General features: G+C 45.5%; 1 protein-coding gene across 1 annotated transcript; it reads left to right on the forward strand.

Moving 5' to 3' along the window:
• The first annotated feature begins 918 nt into the window (after positions 1-918).
• LOC311112344 (protein Shroom2-like) lies at positions 919-24,322 on the forward strand. The gene is made up of 10 exons (XM_084155411.1): positions 919-1,165; positions 2,655-2,803; positions 14,556-14,696; positions 15,025-17,674; positions 17,939-18,024; positions 18,567-19,316; positions 20,092-20,682; positions 21,546-21,726; positions 22,149-22,421; positions 22,739-24,322. Exons 1-10 carry the CDS (start codon positions 956-958, stop codon positions 23,009-23,011), a joined length of 5,304 nt encoding a protein of 1,767 aa, XP_084011537.1. The 5' UTR covers positions 919-955; the 3' UTR covers positions 23,012-24,322.
• Positions 24,323-25,574: the final 1,252 nt, after the last annotated feature.

The following is a 25,574-nucleotide window of genomic DNA, read 5'->3' on the forward strand; positions in this document are numbered from 1 at the left end:
GACTGGCAAAAGAATAGTTTTTGAATAAACGCCAAAAAGAAGGTATGAGGTTAACACAGGTTTAGGAGATCTTATACGTTTTATTCTATGAGATAATAGCAGTTAGTTAACATGAACTTTGTGTATTATGAAACCTTTGTGGGTTTTTTAAAATGTCAAATTCTTCAAAATTCACAAAAAGTGACGTTAGTTAATGAAGAGTATCTCATAGAATAAAACGTATAAAATGTCATAAGCCCGTATTTACTACACTTTATTTTCGGCGTTTATCCAAAAACCCTCCAAAAACGCCATTAATATTCTCCATAGGCTTTGTCCAACGTCGAACCATGGCGGATTATAGTGCCTACAAAAAGACGCCATTGCTATTTCTGTCTATGCAGGTGTCTCATCGCAGGTGCCTGTCCCGTGCAGACCTTCAACACCGGGTTTTCACTGGACTCCGTCTTCTTTTCCAGTTCTCCTGAAGTAGGCTTGCCTAAACTATTTGATTTAGTACATTTTTGCTTTAAAAAATAATAACCATGTATTTTTCAGACGTGTCAAAACTTTGGATTGTTGTCTGCTTGAGAAGCCAGCTGGTTGAAAATGATGCGTGAGGCATCAAATTATGCCTGTTGAATAGGCACAATTAGAGAGGAGGGTAGGTCTATGTTTTTTCATCACGGTTGGTTACTATGAGTGACGGGGAAAAGATGTCTGTAATGGAAAACATGAGGAAAGAAAGAGGACAATTGATATCGAGTCGCCGTTTTACCAGGATAAACTACAACTGTACAAGATGAGCGTTGTTATTTATCTGCTAAACGCATTATCGTGTCAGGAGTATGACAGTTGTTTTGTGTTCACATATGACAGCAAATTATAGTGACTAGAAGTTAGTTGATCTTGTGAAATAAAACGGGGGCTAGTCGGGAACTTCTGATTGTCAGAGTTCCCATCCCACTTCAACACCATGGACGTCGTCGACTACAGAAGCGAGTTAAGGATGTCAGCCAGAGAAGTCAAAGCCTTCCTAGACGCGGACAGATTCACGGCTGTCGGGGACGGGATGCAGGATGATGTTGAATATAGATTTGTGGATGTCCTGCTGTTTGGTGGGGCGCCTTGGGGGTTCACTCTGAGAGGGGGTCTGGAGCACCGAGAACCACTGCTCATAACCAAGGTACATGTCTGTCTGTCTGTCTGTCTGTCTATCTATCTATCTATCTATCTATCTATCTATCTATCTATCTATCTATCTAATCTATCTAATCTATCTAATCTATTTTATCTATCTATCCTTATTGACTTCACTTCACTTTAGCCACACTAGTTAACAACAAATGTGCAAACAACAATAACAAGTACCAAATATCAATCATGCAATTGTTTTTTTTTTTTAATGTATTTATTTCTCCACTGTTATGGATGGATTTCACATTTCCTCTTTCACCTGATATGAAAATAAGGCTGTGTGGAGATTAAACACTGGAACATCAATGTAGTTTCCTGATTGGTTAACTGCTTGGGGCTGTCCCCACACCTTTATGCCTTTGGTATGTTGCACATTTTCACCTTTAAACTTCTGCCCTGGCCAATGTCTTGAGCACATCTCCACTAGTCACCACTAGTTTTGTTCTATGTGTGTTTGGAGGGGGCTGTGGCTGTCTTCCATACTCATCATAGCAGTACCAGGAACCAGTGAGGAATGCAGAAGTGAAGATAATGTGTGTTTGGCTGTGGATGACCAGGATTGGCTCAGTCAGTGCTGCTCTCCAACAGAATGAGGAAATAGTTTCTTTATCTGTTTCCATTCTCCTCCCCTCTCCTGTACTCCTGTATGTGTAGAGAATAAGTGATGGAATGTGCAACAAGTCTACTCCAACCGTTCTCAAGTTGCTTATGGTTAAATGTTTTATCAGAGCTCTCAGGTTGCCACAGCATAATTCTTCCAGTGCAGGCTGGACACAATGGACTCAGCACGGATCCATGGTTACTGGCCACCATCTCTTACAGGGATTGGGTTTGCACCATAACGCCATATTGCTTGTGTTCTCCAGCTGTTCGTCACTTTCAGAAGCTACACAAAATAACAATCCATCCTGTTCATTTTAGATTATATAATTTACAAATACAAAATTGTACATCTCATAGTACTTAGTGACTTGCTCCCTTTGCTTGTCAGTAGTAGACTAGTCCCCCTCTGAACGTTGAGACGGGGCTGGAGAGAGGGGATTTGGAAGGGTGGATATGATGGAACCATTTTTAATGAATTTGACTCAACGCCAGCATGGCAGGGTTGAAGAGAGGGTCCTGTCAACACAGTCTCAGTGGATGGAATGTGACATTCTTCTAAACTGATGAACGATGGAAAGTGAACTGTTATTAAAATATACTTCACTAATGAGACATTAAGTCTAACATGTTATTTTATTCACGTCACTATCAGACAGCATCCCTTGAATGGGCCTCCGTTTTCCCGGCCAACACTATCTGTGTGCAATTGTTTTCTTATACTCTTCACTTCAGAAATGTTACCAGTCCCAAAATCTCCAAATTTGCCCCAGTATGTTATAACAGTTTTATTAATGATGTATAAACTACAGTACGTTTGAACTGTCTATAAACTGCTTATAAACACCTTAATGAAACATTCCTGTTGTGTGATTCAGGTGGAGGAGGGTAGCAAGGCGGCGACGGTCAGCCTGCAGGTGGGAGATGAGATCGTCAACATCAACACAGTTCCCATCAGTGGATCCAGGCAGGAGGCCATCTGTCTGGTTAAGAGCTCCCACAAGACCCTCGCCCTGGTCGTCAGGAGGTAGGCAATGAGCTGCAACTAAATTGCCCTTACACACATGCACAATACATTTCTATTGGATTGAATATGACCGACATTGAATAAGAATACAATACGGGATGTCTCAATGGGCCCTATCATAGACTGATTCTTGGGTACCATCTCTCCCATTGTGCTGAGAAGAAGTGCCCTGTGTTTAAAATGGTATATATCCCACTTACAGATGTGCATTCATATTTTCGTTTTATCTGAAACTGACACACAATATGAAATGCAGCACACCAGAGTTGGGCATATCAGGGAGAAAGTTTTTTGTTCAAGTGACTCAGGCTAACCTTAACCCACACAGACACTGTCTTGGAAACAAGAGGAGGTACATTTATTTGCATTTTAATGAGGGAAATAAGTATTTGACCCCTCTGCAAAACATGACTTAGTACTTGGTGGCAAAACCCTTGTTGGCAATCACAGAGGTCAGACGTTTCTTGTAGTTGGCCACCAGGTTTGCACACATCTCAGGAGGGATTTTGTCCCACTCCTCTTTGCAGATCTTCTCCAAGTCATTAAGGTTTCGAGGCTGACGTTTGGCAACTCGAACCTTCAGCTCCCTCCACAGATTTTCTATGGGATTAAGGTCTGGAGACTGGCTAGGCCACTCCAGGACCTTAATGTGCTTCTTCTTGAGCCACTCCTTTGTTGCCTTGCCGTGTGTTTTGGGTCATTGTCATGCTGGAATACCCATCCACGACCCATTTTCAATGCCCTGGCTGAGGGAAGGAGGTTCTCACCCAAGATTTGACGGTACATGGCCCCGTCCATCGTCCCTTTGATGCGGTGAAGTTGTCCTGACCCTTAGCAGAAAAACACCTCAAAGCATAATGTTTCCACCTCCATGTTTGACGGTGGAGATGGTGTTCTTGGGGTCATAGGCAGCATTCCTCCTCCTCCAAACACGGCGAGTTGAGTTGATGCCAAAGAGATCCATATTGGTCTCATCTGACCACAACACTTTCACCCAGTTCTCCTCTGAATCATTCAGATGTTCATTGGCAAACTTCAGACGGCCCTGTATATGTGCTTTCTTGAGCAGGGGGACCTTGCGGGCGCTGCAGGATTTCAGTCCTTCACGGCGTAGTGTGTTACCCATTGTTTTCTTGGTGACTATGGTCCAGCTGCCTTGAGATCATTGACAAGATACTCCCGTGTAGTTCTGGGCTGATTCCTCACCGTTCTCATGATCATTGCAACTCCACGAGGTGAGATCTTGCATGGAGCCCCAGGCCGAGGGAGATTGACAGTTATTTTGTGTTTCTTCCATTTGCGAATAATCGCACCAACTGTTGTCACCTTCTCACCAAGCTGCTTGGCGATGGTCTTGTAGCCCATTCCAGCCTTGTGTAGGTCTACAATCTTGTCCCTGACATCCTTGGAGAGCTCTTTGGTCTTGGCCATGGTGGAGAGTTTGGAATCTGATTGATTGATTGCTTCTGTGGACAGGTGTCTTTTATACAGGTAACAAGCTGAGATTAGGAGCACTCCCTTTAAGAGTGTGCTCCTAATCTCAGCTCATTACCTGTATAAAAGACACCTGGGAGCCAGAAATCTTTCTGATTGAGAGGGGGTCAAATACTTATTTCCCTCATTAAAATGCAAATCAATTTATAACATTTTTGACATGCGTTTTTCTGGATTTTGTTGTTGTTATTCTGTCTCTCACTGTTCAAATAAACCTACCATTAAAATAATAGACTGATCATTTCTTTGTCAGTGGGCAAACGTACAAAATCAGCAGGGGATCACATACTTATTTCCCTCACTGTATGTAAACTTCCGACTTCAACTGTATTTGTGGAGACAATGTTTATGGCCTCAGGGACTGTGTATTGGTGCAACTCTAACCACTGACATGCATAGGCAGGACTGTCATTATACTATACACGTGTCATTCATAGAACATTGCTTGGTCATAAAGTACAGGATACCTTAGTTTGAACTGGAGGAGTGGAATGCTAACTGATCATTACTAAACCACAAAGGGCAGGGCCACAGGTTGTTATGGTTACACTAGGACTAAGTATGAACTTCACTTTTTTACACTCTTTCATCCGTGATATCTGCTATACATCTACCCAACAGGGAAGGGATGCAGGACATGGCATATATTATGTGAGCAAACTAACCCCTTCACACAACAGTCAACAGTGAGAGAAAGCCAGTGTAGAGAACATTGAAGACCGCCCTATATGGGAAGGAATGCTCTGAACTTTGTGGCTTGTTCATAAAACACATTCTCACACATTCTCTGGTAGGTGTGAAAGTGTCAATGCCAGCAAATATCTCCTTCGTTCATTTACGACCAGACTGCTCCATAGCGAATGGTAGGCTCTGAACATGGGGTGGGATGTGATGTGCGTAATCTCATTATGGTCCCGTGTGGCTCAGTTGGTAGAGCATGGCACTTGCACCGCCAGGGTTGTGGGTTCGATTCCCATGGGGGATAGGTACAAACAGAATATGAAAAATGTATGCACTCACTACTGTATGTCGCTCTGGATAAGAGCGTCTGCTAAATGACTAAAATGGCAATGAAAAAGATATTGTCTGAGCTCCAAACGCTGTTAAACAACCACCGATGGGTGACATGTGAAGAAGGAAAAGATGATACACGGTTTGAAGCTGTGGGAGGATGGGTGGAGGTGTCTAGGCCTATGAGAGTGCCACGATACCAGGATTTTGACTTCGATACCAGGTTTAGTATCACAATACTCAATACTAGGGGTGTGCCGACCTGGCCAAACTCATATTCGTGATCGTATCCGTAATTTGACAGTTAATAGTCCGATCGGATCAGATGATACTCGTGATCGGCAAAAACTGAAGTGTTTTAATATATGCCTAAGTAGATGTCAAAATACCTATCTCCCTGCACGTTTATAGACCAAACAAGTGTGTGTCTGTGTCCTTAACTTCTAACGGGCCGGGCAGAAAAAGTTTGCTGTCACTCAGTCAGAGAATGCGCATCGGCGATTCATCTTTTTGTTCCCTACCCTCGTCCCGCTTGTTAGATATTATGCACATTGATAGCTTGCTAGCTAGCCAACGTCCTCACCATTTGATTTATCCCAGTAGCAGGCAAACAGGAGGCAGCAGCAATCTAAATGATCAGACTGAAACATGCGAGGAGAAGTGATCAGTGAAATTATGAAGTGAAGCGAGTGGATGGAGAAATACAGATTCACTCTATCCAAGCAGAGCAGCAGGATCAACGTACAGCCCTCCATTCTCTTTCCAGACAGGCAAACTAGCTAGTTGAGTTATTTAGTCCGCGTAGCACCTTGCGCTTGATTGAAAGATGCGTGCTGCCACCCAAATGTGATTTTATTAGATTACGGATCATTACGAAAAATACTTTGAGCCTAATCGTATCAGGAAAATGTCCCATATCCGTTACGATGCTAATTTTGTCCGACTACTCGGCACAACCCTACTCGATACTATCACAATACTCGATACCAAAACAATACCACATAAAAAAAAAAGAAGGCAAAAGTCACGGAATGGCACTTGATACAGACAGATAAACAAAACAATTATATAATACATTTGACTTTGTTTGACTACATAACAACATAATGGTAATCATTTATTTGAATGTTAAATCTCTATTGATAAACTGGGTAATTCAAGATTGAGCTTGTTATGGCTGATTTCATTGTGCTGCAGATGACAATCTGTTTCCCTTCCATTTATTGTACTGATCAACAACATTTGCATAGAAGTAGCATATTTTATAAAAGTGCTCTTTAAAAGTCTCTTTAACCAGTAATGACGTCATTCATTAGGCAAGAGGGGGGCGGCCGTCAGAGCCCTATTCTCACACATACACACAGTCGTTGAGAGACGTTGTTTTAAGTGAATTAATTAAGTTTTGGTGGCAATTTGCTTTGAAATCAGCATATTTTGCATTATGGTTTGCATATTATCACAAAGTACCAGAGGGTAGTGAATGGATGTTAGCTTCAGCTGTAAGCTAGAAAGGGAAGTTAGCCTACAAAGCTGGAAGCTACTGGTATCTTCTTGTATTGTAAAGCGTTCTAGCCTATATGAACGTTTTGTGAACAGTAATTGACAGTTTCAACATTTCTAGCTACATGCCATGACACATTATTCAAGTGTGTTAACTTCTGTGCAACATGAGTGGGGAGCTAACATGAGCTACCCGCTCAGACTCCCAGTGCAGGCTGTGGAGCAGACACGGTGTGCTCGCGCTATGAAGGAGTCCGCACGCTTCACAGCCGAAACCGTTTGGTGGAGTTCGGGCATATATTATGACGACATTTTGTGATGTTTTGGATTTAGGTAAGTTTTTTTTTTTAGGCTGTTCGGGCACAAAACATTTTTTCTGGAGGCAAGCCGAAGTTCGGAGCCGAAGTATACGCCCCTTCATCGACGATTGGTCAACAGGAGGGATTCTTCAATAAAGTCTTTGTTGTCATTCAATGAGAGACTACTCGTTTTCATGCACATTCTTCACTGAAAAATACTGCACCAAACATCTTAGTTAGATGTAAAATCTTTGGGAAAAAACATCAATAATTAATGACAGATTTCTTGAGTTAGATTAATTCAGACTATTTTGAGGAAGTGTATTACTGGCTATGGCTTCTCAAAATGGACAAACAGTACTATTGCCGCTTTCTTTCTCATTTTTAAAGTGAAGGTCTTTTAATGGATAATGCGAGCACACTCTCATTCGGTTCGACTAGCCGCCAGCCAAACTGAAGCATGCTGACTCCTTAAGGGGGACATCAGCTGTGCTGATAGATAGACTTGATCCGTGAGACACATTTGACAGAAGTACTGAAAGTAACAAATTCTAGTACCGAACCGTTTTTCATGTTCTAGTATCGAAAAGGTACAGAAGTTTCGGTATACCGTGCAGCACTAATATATAGTGCCTTGGGGGGTGTATATTTACAATAGAAAAGCCCCAGTGTTGTGGTTTTCTCATGCTCCTCTGGCTGGCTGTCTGGGTCTGTGTCCTAAATGGGAACCTATTCTATAGTGCAATACTTTTCACGAGGGCCTATAGGGCTCTGGTCAAAAGTAGTGCACTGTATAGGGAATAGGGTGCCATTTGGGATGCAAACTAGGTTGTACACAGTAGAAATACTGCCCATGTCATGGCTTAGGAAGGGGGGCAGCAAGTCCTATACAGACTGACTGGGCCTCCCTTCTCATTGGCTGAGGAAGACAATGGGCCCATTGTCCAGACCTCTCTATCTCTCTCTCTGTCTGTGTGTCACGGCTGTTATTTCAGGTTAGATAATGACTCTTAAACGGCACAGAGGAGTATCTGGGGTGTAGGGGACAAGGATAGGGGCAGAGAGAGAGATGCCAAGTTTCGAAACATGGCGGACCTTTAGCACACTTCACCTTGGCTCTCTGTCATCATCAGACATCACTCTGTCCAGAGACACCCATCGGTTCTGTTTCCCTTATGCTTCTTAAACATTTAAATCACATTGACAGACCCTTGATCATTCTGACTTTCAGCTCCGACTGCCCCACTACAGGTCAAACCCTTACTCATTATGACTCATTCATTACTCAGGAATGTTACCCTTTCAATGCCAAATGACAATGTTTTCTGAGATGACTTGGCCATTGAAAGTACACATTAATTTACGCACATCAATTATGTTACTTGCGCACATTTCAAGCGCTATAGCGGCATGTGAGGCTTATCAGTCGGCCACAAACACGTGATATACACTAGCTAGCCCATGACACCATTAGAGACGGGACCGCGGAACAAAAGGGGAACCATTTTCCATGTGAGTGCACCCTGTCAATCACACAAAGAGGGCCAGTTAGGGACATTGTTTGGGGAGCCAGGGCCAACCAGCGCTCTGTCCGAGGGGCTTTGTCTGGATTCCAAGGGCCTGGCTGGCTGGTCTAGCTGCCTGGCTGTGGCTGTGTCGTTGGGTCTTTCTACGTCAGGGACAGCTGGCGGTGGTAGGGGACCGTCACCACTCAACAGGCAGGGCCCCTGTGTGTGAAAAGACCACTGTGTGTGTGTGTGTGTGTGTGTGTGTGTGAATAGACCATAGCCAAACTGCCAACCTGCTGCGTTTTGGCACCCACCAGTAACTAGCTAATGACAATATGCTGGTCTAGAAGGCATGCAGAGTATTCATAGGTGAATTCTTTGTGGACCCCCTGTGGATTTGAGACATTAATGGGGGCCAATGATGGATCAACCCTGATTGATTTAGGCGTCCAGTATTGAATTTCCTCAATCAGATATTCACACCTCTGTATTGTATTCTGCTGTTAATGTGATTTCCTCTCTCCGGACTCTGGTCTTCTATACTCCCTGCTGCTAACCAGAACAAACAACTCCAGAAAGGATGGGATCAGTAGAAGAGGCACAACAACATGCCATCTAGTGGACGAAGTTGCTTTTTTATATGTAATATAAGCCTAGTGAATTCACGTAATTCCCAATGCTCTTTGAAAATCGGAACGTTTTTTATATGTAGTCGAATTTCCCTCTCTTGTGGTTTTTGTGTTCTTATAAACATGGTTTTTTTTTTCTGTTCAAGTGTGTTGTAGTACAGTAGGCCACACTTGAGGCATATACTTGCATAAAACAAACTGATAAAACATAATAAAAAAATTTAACCTGAATCCCAATTAAATATGTTCTAGTAGTTTAGTGTAAACGCATGCCTCATAACATCATACAAGGTCCCTGCTGACTGGCTCCTGCGTCTTAATGCCTGAATCCTATTACAACCTGTAAAGCCACAGGCATGGACTCACTCAGCTTAGAGAGAGGGCAAAGTAGTAAACTGTAAAAGAAAAAAGGTGGGAATTGACTGATTGTAACAGGTAAAATCTTATGCAAATCCTGTACGAACCAGTGTAAAATAATATGCTTTATTTCTGGTGTAGACTCCATAGTTTTTGGAGTATCTGGATAATACAATAAAATACTATCTGACTCTTTTAATGTGTTGTAGATTTAGCCTCCCCCCTCTTGGTGTGGAAAGTGGAATGTTCCATGTTGCCTAGGTGAGTTGACATTGCTCGTTGGGATAGGCTGTCCCACTAGAGCTCATTGTTTTCATCAGCTCTGCTTTGGGAAGGCAGTGTAGTCAAATGAGGACAGCCAGGCTCTGGGGGTGGTTGCTATTGTATCTCCCTTGATATGCCTGGCTTGAGAGGGTAGGAACAGGACTTCACTGAAGACATCATTTCAGGTATGCTTTTCTCTGTTATTCACTGTAATGGTAAGAGTAAGAGTTATCTAGAAGTGAGACTCACAGGACAGTGAGGACACTGAAACTATCTGCTGTAAAGCTTATCTTTTAGGAGTCTTAGCGTTTCAAAAATAGTATTTTGGTGGTGTATTTTGCTGCACAATGACAATTGTCTATATTGCTTTATTGTTCGCTATGTCACACTGAAGTTTTTTCTTCTTCCATTTGGAAGATTTGAAAACGGGGTTGCTGACAGCCAAAATAAAACAAGCACATCTTTTCAACTTTTCCTCAACTTTTAATTTAATTGGGCTGTGTGGTTAAATGATCCTTTAGGAGGTCTCGTATAGTCAACCTAAACATGTGAGGAGTGAGAGGAAGATCCTATAGTGTTTACTCTGTCAGGCAGGGAGTCTCCCATCCTTCAAGCAAAGCCCTGGATTAACACTGAGCCATTAACATGTCAGTGAGGGCCTCCTCTCCCCTCCCACACAAAGACAAACTGTTCTTCTCTAGAGTAAGCATTTACTCTGAGACCGACACTTGACCGTTTTGGGGTGACTTTATCAGATCTGTGTTCGTACATATTAGGCCATCAGTCTGTTGTTCCAGATGTCTTTGTAGAATGAAGGTAAAGAGGACTGGTCATCGTCCCCATTCCACAAACTATACACACTATTTTACAGGCTGGTATCTGAACCCTGTAGGAACAGAACGGCATGTAGCGTTGGTGTGGAGCCTGATGCTGAGGTATCCTCTCTGGAACCAGCCGATAAGCCCAGCTTTGATTACGCTGGCACTTTTTCTATTGTGTTGCTTGTTTCATTCAGCCTCCATTTAAAGGCCAGACACCAGGCAGCGGGGCTCAGTGGTCCTAGCCATAGCAGGGCACACTGCCTGATTCTGTTTTGGGTTGGTTCTCCTGTCCAGCAAGGTGGTGATTCAGCAGTTCTACGTCCTTATTAGAGTCACTGGTTTTTCACTGGTTAAATGAACCAGTTGGAAATAGCTCTTCTCTTTAGAAATGTTTACTCTTATTTTAAACTGGGATTGATTGTGTCTAGGGACCTGCAGTGTTGGGTTTACATACCTCAACCGCCAACCCCTCGCCATTCTGGAACGTAATGGTGGAGTATCTGTCAATGAAGTTTTTTCTTTGACTGCAGAACTAAACAATATCTACTGGGCCTTTTCTTTTCCCTCTGTATCAAGTTGCTGTGTTTTCCACCATGACTGGTATCATTCAGATAGAGTTATCTTGGCCTTGTCATTGTGGCGTTCACTAACGAGAGAGAGAGAGAGTACTATCAGTTGTTTTAATGTATTCTTCTCTCCTCGCTGACCTATGATTCCGTTCATTAAGTAGAGAGTTCTGTCTCGTCACTGCGATACAGCATAGATTCCAAGGGCAACTGTGTGGTGCACAGTTGTTGGTTGCCAATGACCTGTTTTGTAATGCTGTCTTCAAATCAGCTTTACAGATTCCTCTGGAATTGGAACTGTTTAAAACGAATGTCCAAGCTAACTGCAATTAGGTGAAACCCTGTTGATTGTCTCATGCCAGGACTAATATAGACTAATATAGACAGTGTGTGTGTGTGCTGACTGATGAGGCAAGCAATCTTACTTTTTCAACTCCATGCGAGTGGTTAATGGGCCGTGAGCCAATGAGAAAGCCCCATAGACTGATCTACAGCAAGGACACTGGGCATGACTAACCCTGGCCCCTCCCCTCCCGAGGTAAATCCCCATACTCCCCTAGGAAATCTCCTATTGACTACAACACTGGGAGGAGGACACACTTGTTGGAGCCACACTAAGGTGGAGTGTCAGTCAGTGTGTGTTCGTGTGGGTGAAGTGTGAGGTAGAAGAGCGCTGTGGTTGGACTAATGCAGCAGAAGTTATGGATGTGGAGGATTCCTTTGCACAGATAGCTGCTTTGCCAAAGAAGCTTTAATGGCTGCACGGGGTCTGTATAAGTGCCTTGTCCATCATTGAAGTGTCTTAAAGGAATGCACTGAGTAGAAAGGCTCTGAGGAGAGGAGCAGTCATTTTCAGCCTGCTTTATCAGTGCTCTCTGAGATGCTGTTATTTGCTAAAAGAGAGTGCATCTGAAATGCCACAGCAAGATTGATAATTATTTGGTAAGTTTTCTTTGATTTCTACTTATTAAGCTCATTGGACTTCCCTGTATCTCATCCGTCTCCCTATCTAATGCTGGGTCAACTCCACGCCGAGCGACTTATAATTTGGTTTCAATAAATCTCTTCTTTCAGTTTGAAATGCTAATTCACTCCATGTGTATTTACAAAGCTTTCCTCTTGATTTATTCTGGATTTATCTAAGCCTAAAGTTTAGGTTACACTTTTCACACTTGCTGCCTGCATAGCCTAGATATTCACACCCAATTGGGTCAGTTTCGCTACTGTTTGTTTTCGAATGTCGTTTTCACTGAAACCGGAGGAGGATTTTCTGAAACTAGCCCCAACGTCTCCTCCTCCTCCTCCTCCCTTCTGGGTAGCTGTGGCAGTTCAGCTGTAGCCTTGACAATAAGGACTCCTGACTAGAATGTCAATTTGCATTTCTATTGTGAGCTCTGTTAGGGTTCTGTTAGGGCAGCATATCGCTCTCAGGACCACTGACTGACTGGAGGAGGGAGGGAGTGTGTGTGTGCGTGCGTGTGTGCGTGACACGCTCTCTTTCTTTATGCTGCTTCTTATTGAGGAGGAGAGCTTCTCAGGTTGCCCTCTACCTCCCTCCCATAAATTAGCTTGACTCCATGAGCCAAGTGCCAGAACTTTTGGAAGATTGCCATCATTGATGTCCCACTTCAGACTGAGCTCCTTTGGGGTTGGCTGCCAAGCAAAATACATCTTCACATTCCTTTGGCCCCATGATGGAATGTAGGAGTCTTGTATCGTAGATCAGAGAGGTTAAGGATTTGAGTGGGTGGCTCTTAGCCTTACGCTTATACAGTATCTGTAGTCTACAATATGTCGCTCTTGTCTTGTCTAGTCCGTTCTGGTCGTGCCAACCGGGTTTGGGTCACAGGGTGAAGAATAGGGACTGAAAATGACATGTTGGACCATACCTGGGTTCAAATACTATTTGATATCATTTCACATTCTTTATCTGGGCTTGACTGAGCTTTCCTGGCACAATGGAACCAATAGAATAGTTGTAAAAGTGCAAATCCCACCCATCTGGCACTCCAGACAGGCTAAAGCAAACACTAAATGTATTTGAAATAGTATTTGAACCCAGGTTTGTGTTGAACAGACGCCAGCTTGGACATAGTGTGAAACCACTGATCTCATCTTTCTAATTGATTCAAAGGCTAAGCCTCCGCCTACACCATGCTGTTTACACTCAAGGGATCCCTCGGTCTGTCGCCATACAGCCATATGGCAGTGGGATGACCACCAGACAGACCATGTTAAAGGTCATTTCTATTCTGTCTAGTGTTGTTCTTCTAAATAACAAACAGATATTTCTCATAGATTACTACTGCAATGGTGGTTTCCTCTTGCGTTTTGAGGACTGATTCATCAAACGTCTTAGAGTTGACCTAATGAACTACTAATTATTAAGGTCTGTCACTCATGTTACATACCATTCAATGTACAATGAATATCAAGCATACATCTCTTATTGGCCAGAAAGGAGTGCACAGTTCTCATTGGTCAGTCACTGACAGTATACTGAGGATAGGTCCTTCAGTCCTTTGTATCTCAGTTGGTAGAGCATGGCTCTTGCAACGCCAGTGTTGTGGGTTCGATTCCCACAGGGGACCAGTATGAAAATGTATGTGCTCACTATTGTAAGTCGCTCTGGATAAGAGCGTCTGCTAAATGACTAAAATGATAGTGACCAGGGATTTGTTTTTGGATTTTGACAATATGTTATGTGTTCCTCCTCTGCTGCCTGCCCAGGAAAATGAAAATGGTGGATATTGTCTCACAGACCACCATGCCATCAGAATCAGAAACTGACATACATGTGGCCAGGAACTTTCTCACCAAGATATTACGAAGTTCCATGAGGTATTGTGGAATAGCAACCTCCTCCAGTACACTAGCTATCCCAAACCGATCCTTCAATGATCCCTTGTGACTTTCAATGTTTGAACCCAATCCCACTCCTTTGTTGATGTCACCCATTGCATCCCAGTTTCCAATATGTATGGTACTGTAGCTGTCTGTGGTCCTTGTGTATGTGTCAGATTTGTTTGGTGAAGGCTTCACATTTTATCCCATCTGTCTAGGTCTTCTATCTTCTACACAATTTAATGTAAAAAAAGAACATTTCCACATCAGATTGGTTTTTGTAGTAGTTTCTTGTTTTTACTGAATTACATATTTTTGTTACCTCTCTCCAACATGCATATCAGGAAGAACCGCTTCAAGGGGTGAGACTGAAATGAGAAAGCATTGTTTGTCTGTTACCTTCAATTTTTTAATAAGATGCATTTCAATAACATGCTTTCCTTAACCTTCTCCCTGTAGGAGGAATGAACCAGTCTCCCGGCCCCATTCATGGCACTCCTCCAAGTTCACAGAAGACCACCCCGAACCCACAGAGAGTCACATAGAGCCTCCACCTGCACCTCTACCTCCACCTGTGTGGCAGGTCAAACATGAAGTCAGGTGAGCTGCTGGAAGAATCTATGACCTCCTTCGCCTAGTGACAATGTTACACAGACACTGCCCTTTAGGGTCTTCACATTTCCTAAAGAAAGGTCCGAGCTACATTCAGAGAGTTTATGGTAACTCCATCTCAGAGGTAGGGGCAACCATTATTTTTATGGTGTTGTTCTCATCTCCAGTCATTGAATACACATATCAAAGTAGGTCAGTTATCAAAGAACAAGAAAACACTGAATAAAAGCATAATAAATGATCATAAAACCTAATCAAAATCTAATTAGCTACTGCTAACCAGATTATTAACACATTTTCTTGTATTTATTTCTAGTGCATCCGCAAAAGACCTTTCCAGCAGTGGGGACCACAACTCTAATCTACGCCAGTTATCCAGCCAGTTCAGCTCGGTGGGGAATATGGAGAGAGTAGAGCGCCCCTCACACCCCTACCCACCAGGATGCCTCTCCCCCAGCAGGTACCACCGCAGCGCTGAGCCTCTCTCTGGCAGTGGAGGGTCTGGTGGGAAGAGAGAATCAGCCTTCAGCTGTCTCTCCTCTACCAGCCCTCCCCCGGAGCCTGCTCCGGACCTAGACAACACTAACACTGCTGGGACAGAGGGCAGCATGTTCTATAAGGGGGTCCAGACTCAGAGCAGTGAGGGGGGAAGGCAGGGGGAGCAGCGCCACAGCCGGTACCTCCAGCTGCACCAGGGGGACGGAAGCTCAGAGAGCCCCAGGACAGTCCCAGAGGAGCAGCCTGGCTCCCGCTACTCCAGCTCAGGCTCTGGCAGATCGCACATAGGCCCTGTGTGGCACGTCCCAGAGAGGAGGAAGGTAGCAGCACCCCCCTCTCCTCCTCCTCCTCCCCTGCGCAGTGACAGCTTTGCTGCCACCAAGGTGTACCCTGCCTACACAGAGGGGCCTGGAGCTCCACCACACGGGCAGATGAAGGCCCAGGAACGAGGGGTGGACAGGTTGGCTGAGGCCCCAGAGAACAGCAGCTACAGAGGCCGGGGGCACCATATCTCTCATTACTCTCACAATGAGAACGGGCCAGACCCCAGGTGCAGTTACAACCCTCCACCCCACAAGAAAGACTTCCTCCACCCAAACATAGCAGCAGGAGCATCTGACTACAACCACAACCAGCTCAGCCACCCAAACAAACTGTTCTCGCTGTCTAGCCAGGACGTGAGACAGAGTCAGACTCCCTTCGCTTGCCTGCCCAACCACCAGCGGCAGTACAGCGACGAAAGCACTTTCTACCTGCAGACCAGATCCACCCCACATCCACCGAAGCCGCAGAGCGTCGGTAGCTACTACCACAGCCTCCAGGAGCTCCCTACCAACCTCTGTAACAGCAGGAACCACGTAAGGTCCTCCACCGCGTCCCTGTCCACCTCGACCATCGACCAGAACTATGACGGCGGAGGACACATCAGGTACTACTGCATCACAACCAAGCAGCCAGCCCAGCCAGAGACTTGTGTTAGACAGAGCAAAGCAGAGGTCTGGAGGGCTGACATGGAGCTAGCTAAGGGGTCCAACGACAGTGGCTCCACAAGTTCCTCCCACAAGACCAACAAGGTCAAGTATCCTCCTCATCCTCAGCAGCCTTACGCCAATAGCAACAGCAAGGAGCGGAACGGAAATTTAAAACCGGACAACGTTCTGCTTTATGAGCACACAGCCTCCAGTTCCTTATCTGGTAAACCTACCACTGAGGAGAAGGAGAGGGAGAGGAGGAGTGAGGGGCAGAGACCTTCTACAGAGGCTCAGCTTAGAAGCTCTTACTCTCCCAGTCCGCACAAGGACCACAAGGCGGCACCACTGAGAGAAGACCCTTGGGTCACTCAGGAGAACCATAAGATCTCTTCTCAAAAGACACCCATGCTCCACAGTCTGTCTCAGGAGAGTAGAAGCCTAGTTCAGGAGAGTAGGAGCCCCATGCTTCATTCTCTATCCCAGGAAAGTAAGAGCCTGGTGGAGAAGAATCACCCTGCTATGGCACCACCACCTCCATCCAACGGCGGGGGAGACAACAACCACCCCATACAGGAGGCTTTAACGGACAACACGGCAACGGGCAAACTGGCGAGACGCAGCGACCGATACGCCACCACCCTCCGCAACGAGATCCAGCTAAAGAGGGCCCAGCTGCAGAAAAGCCGGAGCGCGGCCACCCTGACCTGCCCCAGCGAGACGGAGGAGCCAGAGGAGGAGGAGACAGACCCGGGTGGGTGGAAGTCCACCTCCACCTCCTCCTCCGACGGCTCCTTTTCCTCCTCCTACAAGGATCACCTCAAGGAGGCGCAGGCTAGGGTCCTCCAGGCCACGTCCTTTAGGAGGAGAGACCTAGAACCTCCCGGTTCAGGGTCGGAGGCTCAGTTAACCAAACCCAACTCACACATAGTCTCCCGCATCGGCGGCCGCAAGCGTTTCCCTCTGAACAAGAGGGTCCACTCGTTCTCCGAGCCAGACAAGATCAACAAGCTGGGAGTGGAGGGTGAGGGAGAACTTCCCGTTGGAACAGCACGGTCATTTGTAGACCGGCGGAAGTTCTTTGAAATGGCTGCTAAACCTGCCTTCTGCAGACCCATCTCAACCATCCACAAGTCAGGCCAGCAGAGCTCCAGCACCACCTCCAGCACTGGGGAGCACGGAGAGAGCAAGGCCAGAGGGAGAGCCCACTCAGGGGACGCTGAGGAGGGCTGGAGGCCGGGCCTGGACAGTGAGAACTCCAGTGACCAGCACCCAGACCCCCTCAGCCCCGCAGGCAGACAGGCCCTACTGGAGCAGCAGAGGCTGGGGACCTTCGCTGAATACCAGGTCACCTGGAACATGCAGAGGAAGGCTCCAGACACAAAGACCCAGGGGAGGTACCACTCTGCCGAGAACATCCTGGACCAGGGAACAGAGGAGACGCCTGTCTGTGTCCATGAGAGGTCCAGATCATCTCCCTCACAAGACTTCTACACACAGGTGAGCGTTTCCATTGAATGTCTCTCTTAGTGGAGTGGTAGTAAAGTGAGCTTCCTTAGCATTAGCACAGACATGCATGAGTGTGTTTATAGATATAACAGTCCACTTTAGAATGTCTAAACATTAAACCAGCGGACCAGAGTGCTGTTTTAGTAGAAGGTTATATTGGGCCAGCTATATTATGGCATGGCGAGACCGATATTTCATAAATGAGACCTTGCAGAGGACCAATTGTAATTCGGTGTATTCCTCATTTTATTTCAGAAGATCCCTGTGCCATGGAGAGACTCTGTTGAAAAGCCGTATCTGGATCACAGACAGGACCAGCAAGGAGGCAGTTGCACCACCAGGTGAGCATTCCACATTATTCTCTTCTCCATTCTAGTTTCTGTTCTCAGATCAGTTACAACCTATCCACCTATTGTTGGAACACATTTCAAGGTGATAGTGATCTAGTACTCTGTTGACGGTGCAGTAACGTACACCCACATGTACATGAGTGTGTACTATAGTATAATAACAATAGCAGTTTGAGTTAGGGTAGGTGGGTAGCATGCCAGTTCAGCCCAGGGGCAGTTTTCAGGTGATCAGGGTTTGGGAGGGACCTGCCCCGCCCAGGTAAAGCTAAAAGTGTAAACCAATCCTGTTTCAGGCTATCACAGTCAACTCCGGTCTCAGGTTGTAAACCCACTCGTTGCTCCCTGGGTGTTATTACAGAGATTAGTTAATATTTTTTGTCTGTTTATAAAGAATATATACAGTAAGGGCTGAATTCGTGATAATAAAATGTATAAATCAATTCAGAAAGGACTCTGCTCCTCATTTCAGTTGAAATGTGCTTAGTGTGAGTATGTTGTTGTCTTTGATTTGCCTCTTCTGTTCTGTTTGACAGAGGGCAGAGCGAGAGCCGAGACAGAGAGCAGCCCGACCAGTTCCCACAGCCTCCACAACCGTCTATTCCAAGACTGACGGACACAGAACCACAGAGCAGCAGAGACGTGGCCACCCCCACCCCCCTCCCTCTCCCTCACCCCTCTGACCACCGACACAAACGTGACTCTGCGGACCCCGCCCACGACCTCCCCGCTCTCCCCCCGTACCCCTCCAACCACACCCACAGTTCTGTGTTTGAGCAACCACCACCACCACCACCTCCAACGCCTGCTCCCAAGCCCCAGAATACAGGCCTCATCATCATGCCACATTGGCCTCTCCTAGGCCTGGAAACCTCCTCAACCACATCCTCCTCCTACGGACACTCTTCCCAGGAATTCCTGCCTGGTCCTGGCTCCCATCAAGCTGACCCAGTAGAACCATCATCCAGCAGCATCTGCTCTCCCCACGGCACAGAGCTGGATCCTGCCCCAAACCAAGCCTCCTCCTTGGGCTCCACCCAGCTCCCCTCTCCCACCCCGGGGAGAACCGCTGGACTGGACACAGAGGAGGAGGAGGGAGCAGCTGATTCAACACTAGAGCCACCCTCCTCCTCCTCTTCCCACTCTCCTTTTTTCTCCTACCAGCCTCCCAGTCTGACGGTTCCCTCTTCAAATGGGACTAGTTCTCCTTCTCCTCAGTTTGCTCCTCAGAGGCTGACGGACCAGCCCCCTGTCTCTGTGTCTATGCAGGATGAAGCCCAGAGCAGGTAAGCACTAAGCAGCTTAACTGGCATTCTGAGGCCTGTCTCCTCAGCTCCCCTCAAACTACTGTACAGCCTTACGTAACTAACTGGGGATTGTTGTCCTGTGTTGCTTTACTTACAGTAAGTAAGCCTTGTCCGAGCCAGAACGGCCCCTAATTACAGGAGCCAATCTCCTGATTCAGTAGCGTGAGGCAGCTGGATTTGAAGTCTTATTTCTTTATCGTAGTAGCAGCACATTGATAGAGGAGGCTATGGAAGATGATTTGGAATTACATGGTATGATGTGCCACTGCCACAGACCAGAATGCATTGGTTTAGAGTTTTCTTATGATCCATTTCCCAGTGATTTGATTTCAGCTGTGCAGCATTGGGGCACATACAGTATTCTTGCTACAGTAGCCAGGACATTAAGCCTGGAAACAGAAGGCTGTAATTTTATTTGGTTATATGATTCAATGACTTTATGACCTTTCAGTGGATGGCGCTGTTCCATCCCTTTAATTATCGTTGACTCAACCTGTCCACTGTCAGTCAGTAACATGGACTGTAAGCTTGTATATGGTAGATGTGACTCACTTGTGTTTCACAGAGCAACTCCTGACATAAAATCAAATTTCTGTTTCAGTAAACTGAGCTGGAAATTAGACTAAAGGTTCAACAATTTGTTTATAATATCATTGTGTAATTTTAAGTGACAGCATCTATCACAATTGTCAAGTTTTCTCATAATACATTTTATTACTGTAAGTTAACACCAGTTACGGTTGTTTCTCCACAGGCCAGAGAACAGGACGAACGCTGTGATGGAGATGAGCAGTGTAGGGAAGAAGGTCCCTGTAAAAATCGTCCACGCTGAGAGCACCACAGAGAGGCAGAGCCGCCAGTACCTGCTTCACAGTGAGAGAAATGGGGCCCCTGGAGTTTCAGAGGGGCCCGACCTTCCCCCACCCCAACCCACCAACCTGCCCTCCCCTGAGCCGCAGCCCTACTCCCTGTTCCGTGCCTACACCCCCTACACACGCCATCGGCCCCAGAGTCCCCAAAGGGACCCAACCCTCACTGTAGCCCCAGAAGAGGCCCTGTCCACTGGGCAGTCTCAGACCAACGGCACCTCCGGTACCTCCACCATGGGTCCCCAGCAGCCTCAGAAGAGTAACTCGGAGGAGGATGTGAAGAGAGAGGAGCTGGCCAGAGACATCATGGACAAGGACAAGTCTCTGGTGGACATCTTGGACCAGAGGAAGATGAAGACCACCATGGACCTGATGGAGGGGATCTTCCCCCAGGGGGAGCAGATCCTGGATGGGGGGCACCAGAGGAGAAAAGTCTCCCCCAAACAGGGATTGCCACCCAGGGGCATGGGTGACAGGTGAGCTGACTGGGAATGGGATCTGGCAGTCTAGAAATATAACATTCATGAACAAATTCACTGAGCATTTACTGGTAGTCATAACATAGTCTAGATAATCACACATCGTTCTGTGTATTTTTGTGTAGTTACATTTTTATAAGACAATGACTTCAACTCTCCCACTTCAGAGGTGTTTGTTCAGATGAGTTAAAAAAACACATTATAGTGTTGTGTTAATATTTCTTCCCATTGAGAGGATGAGTAGAGGGAAACGTATACATGACTAAAACACATTAGTCCAATTCTAAACACCTGATCAGCCCATAGACTGTGGCTCAGTCTTTACACAGATGCCCCCTGCTGGCAATATATTAAATCACAGACTACAACTGAACACAATGGAGGAGGGGCATAAACCTTCCATTTTACCTGCGATTTTAACAGACCTCTCTGAGATCTTAGAACTGGCCCATCGATACTGAGTTATCACCTCCTGCATCTCAAATGACACCCTATTGCCTACTTTCTTCTCAATAGTATTACACTACATAGAACTTACAGTACTAATAACCAGAATTATAAACCGGGTAGTTTGGGTCCTGGATGCTGATTGGCTAAAACAGCATTCCAGACGTGTGTATATCAGACAATAATGACGCAAAACTACTTTTATATTTATGTTGGTAACCGGTTTATAATAGCAATAAGGGGTTTGTGGTATATGGCCAATATACCACGGCTAAGGGCTGTATCCAGGCACTCCGCTTCGTGTTGTGCTTAAGAACAGCCCTTAGGCGTGGTACATTGGCCATATACCACACGTCCTTGGGCCTTATTGGTTAAATAACCCTCTGCTTTCTGTCTGTCTCTATCCCGTCCAGGAGAGAGGAGGAGGGCCTGTCTGCCGCCACAGGGTCCCTGGTGACCAGCTCCTCCTACTACAGTACGTCTGCCCCCAAGGCTGAGCTGCTCAACATGATGAAGGACATGCAGGAGGACGAGCTGGAGGAGCTGGAGCAAGACTCAGAGGACGAACTGGACATCAACCTGGCCAGCAAGAAGGTACAGAAACACAGGGTACTGACCCTGTAAAACAGGTTTCTCCAACCCTGTTCCTGGAGAGCTACCCTACAGGACGGTAGCTCTCCAGGAACAGGGTTGGAGAGTCCTCAAGGTTGGTGTATGTGACAATAAAACATATTATTATTATTATTACTGACTGTTTCATGCCATATCAATCACTGGTCATCCTGGAGAGTCACAGGACTGCAGCTTTTCCCCAAGTTTAGTGTCATCATACCCGATTCAAATGTTCAACTGATCTTCAACACTTTGATTAGCTGAATGTGGTTCACTGCTGAGCCGAGACAAAAACCTGCCGTTCTGCAGCTCTCCAGGACCAGGATTGAGGAATAGTGCTATCCAGTATGTGAAATGGCTCTCTTGTATGTCATCTCCTTGTCTGTCCCCCTTTCTCCCCACAGCAAGAGCTGATTGACAGCCTGAGTAAGAAGCTTCAGGTGCTGCGTGAGGCCAGGGAGAGCCTTCAGGAGGACGTCCATGATAACAACTCTCTGGGGGACGAGGTGGAGGCCACGGTGCAGAGGGTCTGCAAGCCCAACGAGCTGGACAAGTTCAGGATGTTCGTGGGAGATCTGGACAAGGTGGTCAGTTTGCTGCTGTCCCTGTCCGGCCGATTGGCCAGGGTGGAGAACGCGCTCAACAGTCTGGAGGAAGACACCACACCAGAGGAGAAGGTAGGGTCAGGGTTAGGGTGGAGGTTAGTAGTGGTATAGGTTAAGGGAGGACACCGCTATCTCCCCACGCTACTCGTGAGGCAGGATTAGATGGTTAACACTTATCCTCATTAGCTCAAAGCTATAGTAGTATTACAAACCAGAGTAAAGGGACGTTTGCATTTACCAACTTACAATATTCATGTTCAACACTAATTGATGTGTGTACTGTGAGTTAATCAGGAAGTTGTTCGACTGATTCCATCATAACTGCTTGCCTGCATTTGTTAGTATCCCTCTTACTGATCTGCCCCCTCTGTCGGCCCTCCCTCTCTCAGCGCACCCTGTCAGAGAAGAGGAAGCTGTTGATCAGACAACATGAAGACGCCAAAGAGCTCAAGGAGAACCTTGACCGGCGGGAGCGCCTGGTTTACAGCATCATGGCTGCTCACCTCAGCCACGAGAGCCTGGCAGACTACCAGCACTTTGTCAAGATGAAGTCAGCCCTCATCATCGAGCAGCGCAAGCTGGAGGACAAGATCAAACTGGGAGAGGAGCAGCTGAAATGTCTGCTGGATAGTTTATTGTTGGAGCAGAGGCTGCTGTTCTGATGATGTTTAGTGCAATCTGAGATCCTTGGAACGTCCCTACCCTAAACCTTAACCCCTACCCTAACCTTAACCCTTACCTAACCTTAACCCATACATTTCAACTTCAATATGGTGACGTCAGAGCTGGGACGTCCCAAGGATCTCGTTTAGACTTTTCCTTCTGACAATGGACACACAGAGGCGATGTGGTGTACTGACACAGACTGGCCACTAGAGAGCCTCAGAGAGGCGCGGGTGGACTTGATATGACGGAGGAGACTGTGTGCTGTGTGTAGTTGACTGACTTGAAGCCTGTTACATTTCAGTTCCACACTACAGACAGGAGCTGTTTTTCTGTGCTGAAGAAACACCCTGTTTCTGGATTTAAAGTAGCTCCTTAGAGGAAATTCATTAAGATCGATGAAACTTTGCTTTGCTAAATGTGTTTGATTCAGGGATGTTGGTGAGGCCTCATGGTGAGGCCTGTGCTCTCAAATGATTCTCAAGATGAGGCGGCGCGTCTCTGTTTTATATAATGCGTGTTTGAAATATGTTGTTTTTAGTAATTTATTGTAGCCTTTTAAATATTTACAGATGACATTGACATTTCAGGTAAACTCACCTATAAACCTACTTTGTAGTTCATTACAATACAAATTGTATATATATTCTTATTGTGAAGTATAGGTTTTATAATTAGATCATTAACTGGGGTTTTCCTCTCTGGGACAGTGCTGGTTTGGTTCAGAAGTCTAAAGTTATTTTCATATTTGCCTAAACAGTACTTGTCTTTCATATCATCCTACACACATCACTAATAGCTACAGCACAGATGGGTATGTTTTCAACCAATCTTGTTCTCAGGCCCCACTTCCCGTACTATAGTATGGTATTCCTTGACAATGTTTATTGGTTACTGGTCTTTTTTATTCCAAAAGTATAAAAAGGTAATTAAACATTTGAAATCAGTTGTGGGCGGCAGGTAGCCTAACGGTTAGAGAGGCCTAGTGTGGCACCCCCCCGCACCCCCTGCAAAACCTGTATATGTATGTCTTTTGGAGGAGTTGGGTTAAAAGCGGAAGTCACATTTTGCAATCGACCAATAGAGTGATCTTAATCTTAAAATCAAGATCAAGGACCGAATTAGCACTTTCTAGTCCCAGAATTCCCCTGTTTAGGGACCTATCTCAACCTGACGTTGTGCCTGGGCGTCTGCCACTGTGAACACTAAAGGATTTTAATGTACACTAAGTATGTGTATACTTTGTATAACCGTGCAAACATGCATTGTACTCTCACATCAATTTGAAGACAATAAACAGTATGACTGATGGTCTTGGTATTTGTGAGCTTATTACCCAACAGTGGCCATAACAACAATGACTAAGCTAAGAAATGTCAGGGTTATAAGTGTGTCCTGATGGTTAATTAGCCCTGCCTTCCCTTCCTCTTTCTGGTGAATAGCAATAAAAGAGTCAATCATTCACAGAGATTTTATGTTCACAGAGATAGTATGACTGTGACTTTATGTAGTCCAAGACGAGGAAGTGTCGGCTTTTTCTTGTTTACAGTGGTATATAAATGGCCAATTTTCATACATGAAGATGAATGGCCGGCCCGGTACACTGCCTGCTGATCTGTAGCTCTCACCACCACAACCCTGTCAGAACTAACAGAGGTAATGTGTTGTTCGTCAGATGTCCGTTTGTATTTCGATTTATCACCACATCCTGTGTATTTGATTATCGATCTACCATGCTTTGTCAGGCTTTTACGTCATACAGTTGATTTATAAAGGCAATTTTCAGACAAGGTAAACAAATTGCTAGATTTTCATAGTGATACTTGGGTGCTCAAAGTCGACATGGGGATTAGGTTGTTTAATGACATTTGTCAAGGTTTTCTAAAAGTATAGTATATGCTTTAACCCACTGTAATATATTCAATGAATGTGTTCACATAATATTCTGGGTTTGCATGTGTCTTTGAACTAATTTGTTCATTTGAACAACAACCTCAGTAATTACATGTACATTTATTTGTTTTTGCCCACATTTGTCATACTCTTATAAAAGTTGATTCTGTGTGCTACATTATGGCATGCAATAAACCTGCGTCATACTACAGCTTTGAGGTAGTTCAAATGGGGACATAGAATCTATTGAAAACATCTAATTGATGTGTCCCTATCCACTGCATTTAATCCCCAATGTAATTCCCATGTTTGTAGACTGTGTCATGGCACCAGTTGCCTCAGCCATTCAGTCGTTGTTCTCACAGTGTCTTTCCTCCTCAAGTATGTATTGTATTGTGTTGAGGCTCTTCACATTCACAGGTGTGTTAGCTGCCTGCTGTCACCACATTCATGTTTTTTTTCCTCTCAGAGGGAAGCAGGTGCTTTGTTTTCCAGGTATCCTAGAGACCGCAGGACCGGATCTGTGAAAAACGACGACGTATCCAAGCCTCTTCCTTAATATGAGGTGTGAGTCTGGAGCCTGAGGGTGAAAAACAGGATCATTAAGAGATGAGGGGGCTTCAGTTCGTCTGTAGGCAGACTAAGAGGACTGTCGGTGGATTATCTTGG

Source organism: Coregonus lavaretus, assembly GCF_964263955.1.
Source record: "Coregonus lavaretus genome assembly, chromosome: 38".
Taxonomy (NCBI): Eukaryota; Metazoa; Chordata; class Actinopteri; order Salmoniformes; family Salmonidae; genus Coregonus; species Coregonus lavaretus.

What these genes read in the sequence shown, in the direction of transcription:
- LOC311112344 (XM_084155411.1), top strand. Translation starts at nt 956, where the DNA reads ATGGACGTCGTCGACTACAGAAGCGAGTTAAGGATGTCAGCCAGAGAA. An exon ending in AACCACTGCTCATAACCAAG is followed by an intron (nt 1,166 to 2,654) that starts GTACATGTCTGT and finishes TGTGTGATTCAG; the next exon opens with GTGGAGGAGGGTAGCAAGGC. An exon ending in CACAAGACTTCTACACACAG is followed by an intron (nt 17,675 to 17,938) that starts GTGAGCGTTTCC and finishes ATTTTATTTCAG; the next exon opens with AAGATCCCTGTGCCATGGAG.